The 12,538-nt window shown below is 37.8% G+C and overlaps 1 protein-coding gene across 1 annotated transcript; it reads left to right on the top strand.

The window, feature by feature from the left end:
- The first annotated feature begins 11,671 nt into the window (after window positions 1–11,671).
- Window positions 11,672–12,295, top strand: LOC120152142. The gene has a single exon (XM_039164422.1). It carries the CDS (start codon window positions 11,672–11,674, stop codon window positions 12,293–12,295), a length of 624 nt encoding a protein of 207 aa, XP_039020353.1.
- Window positions 12,296–12,538: the final 243 nt, after the last annotated feature.

Below are 12,538 nucleotides of genomic sequence, written 5' to 3'. Positions count from 1 at the left end.
ATGCAAGCTACCCCATCAAACCTTTGAGCATCAAATGCCAAACCTTTGACCAAACACAATAACCTGAGACCTTTTTATCCTTTCCTTACTTAACCATTTCCCAAAGATAGCTTTGATCTTGGCACGTGTCAAATAGCTATAATTTATTGAAGGATTAACATTGTAATTAAACATTTGATGTCCAATGAACTCTAGTTTTATGATTCGTCTCAATTGTAAAACCGTGAAAGAGACAATATTTTCAAAACTTTTGATTAAACATTTTTCGAAACTCTTTATTGATATTTTCAGAACTTTGAAAATAAAAGAGAAAGAAAAACATTTTTTTTCAAACAAGACAATCTCTCTAGAGTGGATCTTGGTAAATGACATGTGACTCTTAGACACAAAACTCATGCTCAGAATCAATGTTGAAGCAAGAAATGAGGAACATTTAGGGCATCATTGGAGATTCAACATCAAATATTGGGGTATTTTTGGATATTGGGGCATCATTATCAACCTTTTTCAGGAGATAAAATATAACCAATTCATGTTACATGCATCTTATGCATACATTTTAGAGCATCATATTTATCATTTTCCACATACATAATTTTTTGCAGCTTTTAGAGTCAAGTTTCGACTTCAAGACGAATGATACTTGATTCAAAAGCACCTTTAAAGATTCATGTTGGTTGCTTAACTCAGCAGCAAGAAGCTATACTTCGACCAACTCGACAGATTGAAAGTTTCTCTCGAAACAACACAATTTGCTCGAGAGTGGATTTCAACTTCACGACGAAGGATATCCAGCTCAAAGCTAAACTTCACAATAAAGGGGTCTCCACAGTTTCAACTTCACGACGAAGGGAATTATGTCCACCCGCAACATACAATACTTGGATTTCAACTTCACGATGAAGGATATTCAAGTCAAGGCTCAACTTCACAACGAAGGGGTCATCCGCGATTTCAACTCCACGACGGAGGATATCGTACCACTCGAGACAACACAAGTTTAACTTCACAACGAAGGGACGACTGGTTGTCAACAAACAACTTCCCAAATTCAGAGCCAATTTCAACTTCACAGCGAAGGATATTGGACTCCAGACAACGCAAGTTCAACTTCACGACGAAGGGACCGCTGGTTGTCAATAAACAACTTCTCAATTTCAGAGCCAATTTCAACTTCACAACGAAGGATATTGGACTCCAGACAACGCAAGTTCAACTTCACGACGAAGGGACCGCTGGTTGTCAATAAACAATTTCCCAATTTCAGAGCCAATTTCAACTTCACAGCGAAGGATATTGGACTCAAGACAACGCAAGTTCAACTTCATGACGAAGGGACCACTGGTTGTCAATAAACAACTTCCCAATTTCAGAGCCAATTTCAACTTCACAGCGAAGGATATTGGACTCCAGACAACGCAAGTTCAACTTCACGACGAAGGGACCACTGGTTGTCAACAAACAACTTCTCAATTTCAGAGCCAATTTCAACTTCACAACGAAGGATATTGGACTTCAGACAACGCAAGTTCAACTTCACGACGAAGGGACCGCTAGTTGTCAATAAACAACTTCCCAATTTCAGAGCCAATTTCAACTTCACAGCGAAGGATATTGGACTCCAGACAACGCAAGTTCAACTTCACGACGAAGGGACCGCTGGTTGTCAATAAACAATTTCCCAATTTCAGAGCCAATTTCAACTTCACAGCGAAGGATATTGGACTCGAGACAACACAAGTTCAACTTCACAACGAAGGGACGGCTGGTTGTCAACAAATAATTTCCTAATTTCAGAGCCAATTTCAACTTCACAGCAAAGGATATTGGACTCTAGACAACGCAAGTTCATCTTCACGACGAAGGGACCGCTGGTTGTCAACAAACAATTTCCCAATTTCAGAGCCAATTTCAACTTCACAGCGAAGGATATTAGACTCGAGACAACACAAGTTCAACTTCACAACGAAGGGACGGCTGGTTTTCAACAAACAACTTCCCGATTTCAGAGTCAATTTCAACTTCACAGCGAATGATATTAGACTCGAGACAACATAAGCTCAACTTCACAGCGAAGGGGCGGCTGACTGTCAACAAACAATTTCCCAGTTCCAGAGCCAATTTCTACTTCACGATGGAGGATATTGGACTCGGAGCAATACAACTTACATTGGATTTTAACTTCACAACGAAAGATATCCAATTCTCAAGTTCAACTTCACGAAAAAGGGGCCATATACGATTCCAACTCCATATACATATACAACTTAACGACGAATGGGTCATCTGTAACATCACAACACCAAAGTCTTCAGGTCAAGTTCCACCTTCACGAAGAAGTATCTTGAGCCAGAAGACGATTTAGAGGCCACTTGTCAAAAGCTTTAAACTCGCGGTTTCAACTTCATGATGAAGGGAATCGTGCACACAAGTAGCATCCATCTCTAGATTGGATTTCAACTTCACGACGAAGGATATCCAACTCAAAGAAGGAGTGTCTGTCAACACACTTTCCAGTTTCAGAGTCAATTTCAACTTCACAACGAAGGATATTGGCCTCGAAACAACGTAACTTACATTGGATTTCAAAGGATATCTAATTCCCAGGCTCAACTTCACGACGAAAGGTCCATATACATATACAACTTCACAACGAATGGTATCGTACCCTAACAGGTTGACCTTACTTCACGACGAAGGAGTCACCTGTAACACATCACCACCAAAGTCATCAGGTCAAATTTCACCTTCACGACAAAGTATCTTGAGCCAGAAGACGATCCAAGAGTCACTTGCCAAAAACTTTGAGTTCGATTTCAACTTCACGACAAAGGATATCGTACTCAGAAGTTTCCAGTTCAACTCGACCTCACGACGAGAGAGTCATTTTGTGATTCAATTTAAATTAACAGATCAGTCATTGCATCGGATTTCAACTCTATGACAGAGTATATTCGATATGGCCGAAATTTGTGTCTTTTAATCTTTGCTCTATTTTCGTTACATGATAATGAGCAAAGAGGGGCAGCTGAAGACACTGAATTTCGACAGATTAATATTATATTATATAATATTGTATTATATTATTATAAACTATGTTATATAATAAATATACTTTTATTAATTTTGTTTTTTACATTTACAGGCCCTAGCAGCCCGTTTGGCAGGCCCACACCACGTGAACCCTAGCCCCATCTCAGCATCATCCTAACGCCGCAATACTCGTGCCCAACAAGCTAACCCAAATTAGGGTTTCCAAGAACCCTAGCAAGGGTCTCATCCCAGCGCCACACGCCCCATCTCATTCAAGCCAGCGCTGTACTTCCTAGCCCAAGCCTTCCTCGCGAAGCACGCCTCTCTCGGCTGATTTTCTCGGTGTCGTGATCGCGTGAAACACCAAAAAAAACCAAGTCAGAATCATCAACCAAGAAAGTCGACTTTCACTAGGAATCAAATGCTAGAAATAGGGTTATTTTGTAGTATAAATATGCAGTGATGTACACGAGATTAGGGAGGATGATCACATGATTACACACAAATACACAGAGAGTTACACACGAAAGTACTCGAAAAATCAATAGGAGAATCAAAAAGTATTTGTAAGGCTTTTCGAAAGGAAATAAAAAGGTAGCATTGATTTTTACCTTTGTTCATCCGTTTTTTCCTTTGATTGTTGATTTCTATGCCTCGTGCTGCGTTTTGATTCAAAAGACAACCCAAAAAAAACATTTTTTCGACCAATGAACAAGGGCTTTCGAGATCTGTTTTAGATCTAGCCCCGAGGCTTTTTTTTAAACAAAATCATTTTTGGTTTTTTTTGAAGTGGGGATTCGCAAAGCTTTTTTTTTAAAAAAAAGGTAATTTTTTTTGGGTTTTGTCGCCGATGAACGACGACCGTCGCTGTTCAACGGCGGCGGTGAGGCGACGTATGGAGGCCACGGCGGTCGGTTTCTGGAAAACCCAGCCCTTGTTCATCTTTGTGATGAACACTTGAGAGCAAAGTATGAACAGGGGAGGTGTCTCTGCGAGAAAAGAAGAGAAAATGAAGTTTAAAGCAAAATATTTGGCTTTTATACACAGCCCGTACCCGTCTGGAATCCGCGCGCGACCCGACCCAATTGCCTAGGGTCCGTGTGTTTTAATTTGACCCCCAATATGTTTTAATTTTCAATTTGGTCCCGGTGAGATTTAATTTGTATTTTAATTTTAATTTTTAATCCAATTTTGTTTATTTATTTCTTATATTATTCAATATATTTCGTTTTATTATTACTATTACATATATTTTTATTTATTATTATATATTATATTTATTTATGTATTTTTTATATTCTTCTCCTGTTTTTTTTTACTTATACTATTTTATATTATTTATTTTGTCATATATACATATATATGCGTATATTTTTTTTGTTATATTAATTTGGTTATTTTTTTAAGTACTATATTTTATAATATTGTATATATATATTTTTCCATTAATTTTATATATATTTACTATTATATTTATTCTCTATTGTTTATTGCTATTATTATATACATATATTATACCCACATTAATTATATCTACCTACCCTGGCCCCCTCCCACCGTTTTTTCTTCATTTCCTTGCATTGCTCTACTTTGATTAATTAATAGATTAGGTTTGACATTTTTAACTTTATGATATTATTACTTGTTTTTTCTTCTTAGCATTTATTTATTATTCTTTCACAATTGTTTTCACTCGTTTCATTTAATATTATATTATATGTATATATTATCATATTTCTTCATTTTATTTATTTATATTTTATTTAGGTATTTTTATCTTTACTTTTTTATTCATTTATTTTCTTTATTTTATATTACTTTCTTTATTTCATTCATCTTTGTATTATTTGTTTTCATTTAAAAAAAACACATTTTTTGACTTTTAAAAGGTATGTTTTTAATCAATCAGATGTAAGCAATTTGGATCGATATTTTTACCTCTTAATTTAAATTTACATTTTTCTTAACTAAAGACAACTGACAATTACGTAGTACCGAAAGGGCGGTTCAAGGGTGCTAATCCTTCCTTGATCGTAACCGACTCCCGAACCTGACACATCTTTGGAAAAATGCAGATCATGTAAGAAATAGGGTATCCGATCAACCCATTTGTTTTAAATAAATGATCGGTGGCGACTCCAATCCATATTTTTCAAGTTGAAGCCCAATTCAGGGGCCCAACCGAAAGACGGTTGCGACAGCTTGGAAGACTCATTGTAATATTTCTTTAAGGTCTTTTTCAACTTTGCACATTGATGCTATGATAGTAGATGTTGAGACTAGGGTATTTGGATGCTAAAAGGATTCTATGGGACTCCGAAAGAAGGAAGACGGGTAGAATCCTAGAATTTGTTGATAAGTTTAAAAAATATGTCGGATGTGCCTCGGTTGGTGATAGGTATTTTAAAGAGATAATGTTCACTTTTGAAAAGGAGGAAGGCTTGGTACGTGGTGAGAGACAAATGAGGAATTTTGTGAGGCGATGGATGATTGCAGTTTGACTGACATAGGGTATTCGGGCGAATTTCCCAAAAAATCACCCTTAAAATCATATAAATCTTATCAGGCACTGTTCAGACTTTATTTCTCGATCTAACACCCTTTGCAAGAAGACGTGCCCCCTGAAGCGCGCCTTACGCTGATCTGGCGCCACGTGGGGTAAGGCACGCCTCCTGAAGCACGCCTTACGCTGACATGAACACAAGCTGGCAAAGGCGCGGCCCTTGGGGCGCGCCTTATGCCATGTAGGGGTATAGCACGGTGCAACGGCTATACCTTTGTTTTTATTTCAGATCGTTCACACCCCTTTCCCACCCCTATAAATACCTCAAATTTTCATCCTCTCAAATCCTCTCAACTTCTCTCAAATCCTCTCAACTTAAGGTATATTTTATTTTATTTAATATTTTATTAGTATATTATTTAATTATTTAATTATTTTAATATTTTATTTATTATATATTTTTTTACAATTATAAAATGGAAGGTGATATGCTTCGTTTGGATGGAAATCATATATCGAGTCATTATACTGATACATTAATATTTTTTATATTTTAATTTAATTTAAATTATTAGTAATAATTTATTTATTTAATGCATGATTATTAGTTTATAAATTAATTTTTGTAATTGTTAATATTTTAGGAGAGCGGCCGTATATTAGATCCTTTTATTAAGAACCTTAAGTTAGCGATACCTACCCGTGTCTGGCCGTATTTAGTCGAGGCTGGATTCGATCACATAAGTAGATATGAAGGCCATTGTAAGATAGAACCAGACCTTATTTCTGCATTAGTGGAGCGGTGGACGTCGGAGACCCACACATTCTATCTTCTGTGCGGAGAGTGCACGATTACGCTTGAGGATGTTTCTATGCACTTGGGGCTTTCGGTGGATGGAGATGTGATTTCTGGGATGGCGCACGGTGACTGGACTATTTTATGCCGGGATTATCTAGGAGGTGTTCCGTAAAATTTTAACGGAGGTCGGATACCGTTAAATTGGTTAGATGCAAATTTTTGGGAGTTGAGCGAGGACGCATTTGATGATGAAGTTAAAATGTATGGACGGACATGCATACTGCAGCTGATAGGAGGGTTGTTGATGCCGGACAAATCGCACAACCAAGTTCGCTATATGTGGTTGCGACATCTCGACAACTTTCATCTGGCTGAATCACAGAGTTGGGGCTCGACAGTTTTGGCTTTCCTGTATAGGGAGATGTGTTGAGCGACTAACTACAGGAAAAATGCTATCGGCGGATGTCTCCTTCTGCTGCAGTCTTGGGCATGGTATCAATTGCCATTTTTATGTCCTGTAACCCGTTCATATTTCCGCTACTATTGAGGTAATTATAAAACTGATTTCGTATATTAATCATTTTATACAGTGTATAATAAAAAAAATTCCCTTGAATAGGTGGTCTACTAACAAGAAAAATCATCGGGAGCTACCTGATGATTTAGAAAAAATGAGGGTGCTAATCGATCAGAAGGCTCGCACAGAGGTATGCATTTTAATGTTTAAAAATCGATTTTGTATTATAGTTATATAATTAGATTATTATTTTGATAAAAACTATATATATTTGTTTTAGTTTGAATGAGTTCCATATTGTCATGATGATGTGAGGATGTGCATCCCACCTGAGTTAAGGGGCCCATCAGATGTTTGGATGGCGATGGTCCCTTTGATCTGTTATGCGATCGTCGAGTGGCACTCCACTGATCGCGTGCTCCGGCAATTTGGTTTTGTACAACCAATTCCGGAAGCACCTCGCAATATGGACGAGTTGCATGGCACAGATCGACGCGGCAAATCGGATACAGATTGGCTGGTGAAGCATCATGAGTGGGTTGTGATGTGGGAGGATCGACATCGGCGCCTTCCCCGTAGAGAGCCTATTTATGATGACCTCTTGACGGTTGTAGATGGTTATTATGAGTGGTTCAATAGTAACGGGAAACCGTTTCTGCTTTTCGAGGATGCATGAGGGCGGAGCTTTCAGCGACGTCGACATAGACATGCACCGTCACAACCCCATCGTCCCCGACTCATAGACAAAGAGCAGGTGTTTCTGGTTCGTCCTCAGCTACACCAGTAGAACCTTCATAGCAGCCACCGTCTGCAGCGACCTATACCCCGCAGCCATATCTGATACCGCCACCGCCTTTCCCTTACTAGATGTCGCCGCCGCCACCGTATCTTGGTTTTTATTACCCCGCTACCGTCACAGAGTTATATGACCCCTCATGGAGGATATTACGAGTCTATGTTAGCAAATCTGACTTGGGGTTCATATATTGGTTATTTGGCAGGTGCAACCTCATCACTGATGGTTGCCGCACAGACACCTCCTATACAGTTTTCTCATTCATCGATGTTTGAGTTTTATGAGTTTTCACTGTTATCTATGAGCGGTGGGTTAGTCAGTTATACACCTGCATGGTCCTTATTCTATGGAGGTGCTACATCATCATCAGTTCCTAATCAACAAAATATATATGCTCTTGACAACGTCGACGACGACGATTTTGATGACAGTGAGGAGTCACAACCAGTTATACGAAGAAATCCTTCTCGAGATTGACAGCCACCGCCATGCGGAACACATTCGCACTGCAAACATCAATAGTTTTTTATATTTGTATTTACTTGTTTATTGGACTTTCTTTATTGTAATTTTTATTATTATTTATCATTTAATACTTAATTTATTTTGTTAATTTTGTTGGCCTTTTTGTTAATTAATTTTGTTTATTACCATTTATACCAGTTATTGTAATTTTTTTTATTTACCATTTAATACTTATTGTAAGTTTTTTGTATTTAAAATTATATTCAAATACCAAATTGTTATTAGTTGAATAATATTTAATATATGTGTTCTATAACTTTATTAAGTTTGTCACTTATTATCTTTTTTATTATAATCACATATAACGCCAACGTCGAATCCCGTGTTCATTGAATTGTTTTTTAATCATCATTAGTGGTTATCAAATGACATCAGTTCCTCATCAATGGTTACTTGATGACAAAAGAAGTGGACATGTTCTTCTAGTGTGTCCTGAGTTTCTACAATACCCACATTTTTTGTATTGTCTATATGTTTCTCAAATATCCATATCACAACGAATTTGAGTGGATTTTGAACGACCACGTTCCCTTAATAAACTCAGATATAGTACAATCGGAACCCAATTTTGAACCTCATCAGGGTCTTTGTCATTACATATAGGGGGAACTCAAATTTGCATACCTTAAAAACTTTTGATAGTAGGTATATGGGATCCACAAAACGGTTATAGTCTTGACGGGTATGCGAGCAAGCTACTATCACATGAGAGCATGGATACTTTAGAGCTTGAAAAAAGCCCAAGAATTTGTATCTTCTCATTTAACAAGAGAAAAAACAACTGGAAGAATGTTGCGATTACCATCTTGGACAACTGCCAATAGTAAAACTTGCTTGTATTTTCCATACAAGAAAGTCCCGTTGATCTGGACCACAGGCTTGTAGTATTTGACAGCATTAACGCACTGTGGGTAAGTCCAAAAAACCCTGTAGAATTGGCATAGATCGCAAAGAACTCGATCATTATGGTATGCATGAGAGGCTTCGAAGTCTACAATTGTCCCAGGATTCAACCTCCGTACCACCCTAAACCAACTTGAAAGTTCGTTGTAAGATGCATCATATTCGCCATGAAGTTTGACAATGGCATTTTGCTTTGCCAACCAAGCTTTTTATAGGAGACAGTGTACCCATATTGTGATTGTATAGCAGAAATCAACACTGCAATAACTATATGGGAGCTTGCTTTTACCATGGGCATGATGGCTTGACATATCACTTCAGAGTCCAAGTTGGGATGATCTTGGTTGATCCCTCCAGCACAACATGTGTGAGGACCGTTGTATACCGTTAGTTCCCATCTATTGTTTTTCCTCTTCCTCTTCGATGCGCGAACCATCCAATTGCATCCGTTTTTGCGTAAGGCACAGTGGCATACATATTTTTCTGTCATGGAGCGGTCGACTCTGGATTGAACAGAATTACAGATATTGTAATTTTTATAGCCATCATCGCTTCTTCTTTTCTTGAAAACTCTATGCCTAAAGATAAAACACCATTATTTATTGATGAGTGATATCCATAGTCACCGAGATGAGGCATATCTGCAAATTCTGGCTCGTACATTGCACCATAATCAGCTTCATACATGTGTGCTGGAGGGTCAGTTTGTGCCACATTTGAGGGAACTTCATCTACATCATCGGAGTTGAATTGCAGTGATTCTGGGTGAATGAATAGTCCAGTCTTAGCACCATCTGCACCTAGCTCACGATCCAGTTCTTCTGGTGGAGATGATGGTTCCTCCATGTTCTCCACATTTAGGTCGAAAAACCTACTACTTGTATGCCTTCCCCTTGAACTAGAAGGCATATCGACATTGAGATCGAAAAAGCTCGCATTCGAATGCCTCTCCCTAGAGCTTGAAGCCATCTTGTCAAATAAAAACTGCATAGATTATTTCATCGAGGGCATCTCCATATTAAGGTCAAAGAAATTGACAGATGAATGCCTTACCCTTGAACTGGACGTGATGTTGCCATACGAATTATTCGTGGACCTACCTCGATACATATCGTAAGGAGTTGCTGATGAATGTATCTTCATTGAAGTTGATGGGACGACACCATGATGCGAATTTCCCATTATGGCATTAAAATCATTACACATTATTGTAGTTGGACTGTCAACTTGATCAGCTTGTTCAGCTAGCCCATAGTGGGAGCTTAATGACAGACCCCGAAAAACACACACTTCAACAAACTTTGCATACATCTTCGTAACGGCGTCTGAATAATTATTTTGAGAATCAACCATCATTTCAACATCATCATTGTTCGATAGTTCGAAAGCTGTATAAGTTAATGGCAACAATGATGTTGGAAATATGTACTGAAGCGATGACATTCTTCTAGTACTTCCAACATGAACCTTTCTTGAAATCTTCGTTATCAGCTCCTCAAGAGTTATGTTTCTCTTGAACGATATTTTAACATAATGATTTGATACGAAAACAAGGTCGTTTTATCTTCCCGAATTTCTCCATTGTAATAAACAATAGCTGAAATCGCGAAATTCTTAGAGTTTGAAAGTGAGACAATCTTATATCTGAAAAAAATAAACCTGAAACAAGCTTAATTAAATAAAAAATATATGAATTAAAATATAAGGAAATAAAATTTTACAAACACAAATAATAATTTAAATAATATAATTTTATATTATTACCTTATCGGCAAAAATATTTCAATGTATGCTCCCGCTTTCCAATTTTACAAACATAAAAATTAATTGAAAGCAATTAGTATAATATTTTTTTTCAAATAATCATATATAATTATAAAAAAAATATTATAACAAAATTACCTTATAACGAAAGATCGAACGAACTTCTGCATCAAATATAAGAGGATTGCCAAGTGTTATACTAGTGAGAGGATTCTTGTATTAGTTTTTCGGTTGAGAGGAAGTTGGGGTATTTATAACTGAGAGGAGTTAGTGTAATTATACAAGGCGCGACCCATGCACCGCGCCTTACATAATTGTCTCAGACTTAAAGCAAAGACACGCCCCCTGCATCGCGCCTTGCATAATTGTGTCAGAATTAAAGCAAAGGCGTGGCCCCTGCACCGCGCTATACCCCTACGTGGCATAATGCGCGCCCCAGGGGCCGCGTCTTTGCCAGCCTGTGTCCATGTCAGCGTAAGGCACGCTTCAGGGGGCGCGCCTTACCCCATGTGGCGCCAGATCAACGTAAGGCGCACTTCAGGGGGTGCGCCTTCCTGCAAAGGGAATTAGATCGGGAAATAAAGCATGAACGGTGCCTAACAGAAAAAATATGATTTTAAGGGTGATTTTTCGGGAAATTCGCCGGGTATTCGAGTGCTTGGTATACTTGGGAAAGAGGAAAAAGAGCTGAAATAAATATAAGGGAGAGGTTAGATTATGGTGTAGCTACAGATTCTTGGAAATCGCATTTTCCTCATTATTCTTTGCGACACTTGCCACATATCATCTCTGATCATTGTCTTCTTTTTCTTAGTTTGGTAACCAAGGTAAATGTCCTTAGGCGATGGCATTTTAAATTCAAAGATTCTTGATTGCTTGAAGATTCTTGTGGTGACACGGTATCGAGACTGGAACGAAGCTACAGGGTCAGTTCCTGAAAAATTGAACTTTGTGAGTCACGAGCTGGATAATTGGTTCAAGGAGGTTTGTCATAAAAATCGCTTGACAACATATGATTTGAAGAGGAAGTTAGCAGATTTAGTGGAATTGGCCCCTACAGACGAGGTTTTAGGAGACATAATTGACAAGAGATTGCAATTAAAATTAGAGATGGACAAGGAAGAATTGTATTGGGAACAAAGAGCTCGTGCAAATTGGTTAAAGAATGGTGATAATAACACGTCATTTTCCCATCGATTTGCTTCAAATAAGAAAAAGAACAATCAAATAAAGGCTCTAGAGACCGAGGATGGTGAGATGATGGATGAATCGAAGAATATGGGAAAACTGGCAAATGAGTATTTTCTGGATTTATTTCATTCAAATACTCATGATTTAAATACTACAGATTTGGAGGGTATCGAAACTTTTATTTTGAGTGAAATAAATACTGATTTACTTTGGTCATTTACAAAGGAAGAGGTTATGAATGCAGTAAAATCCCTCTCTCCGTAAAAGGAGTCATTAGAATACAAAACAGGTGTGTTGTTCTATCAACGCTTCTGACATTTGACTGATATCGAATTATTGTTTTGATCTTCTTGCAGGACACTAGAGGATGGATGATATCAACCATACTCACATAGTATTGATTTCGAAAATCGCGTCTCCAACGAAACTGACCTAGTTTTGCCCAATCAGTTTATGTAATGTTCTCTATAAAATTGTGGCAAAGATGTTAGTCTTTAGAATGTAGAG

This window comes from Hibiscus syriacus, unplaced genomic scaffold (assembly GCF_006381635.1).
Source record: "Hibiscus syriacus cultivar Baekdansim isolate YM2019G1 unplaced genomic scaffold, ASM638163v2 tig00002840_pilon, whole genome shotgun sequence".
In the NCBI taxonomy this organism is placed as follows: Eukaryota; Viridiplantae; Streptophyta; class Magnoliopsida; order Malvales; family Malvaceae; genus Hibiscus; species Hibiscus syriacus.
Note: the sequence above shows the minus strand (reverse complement) of the source record. Positions and strands in the feature narration are given on the sequence as shown.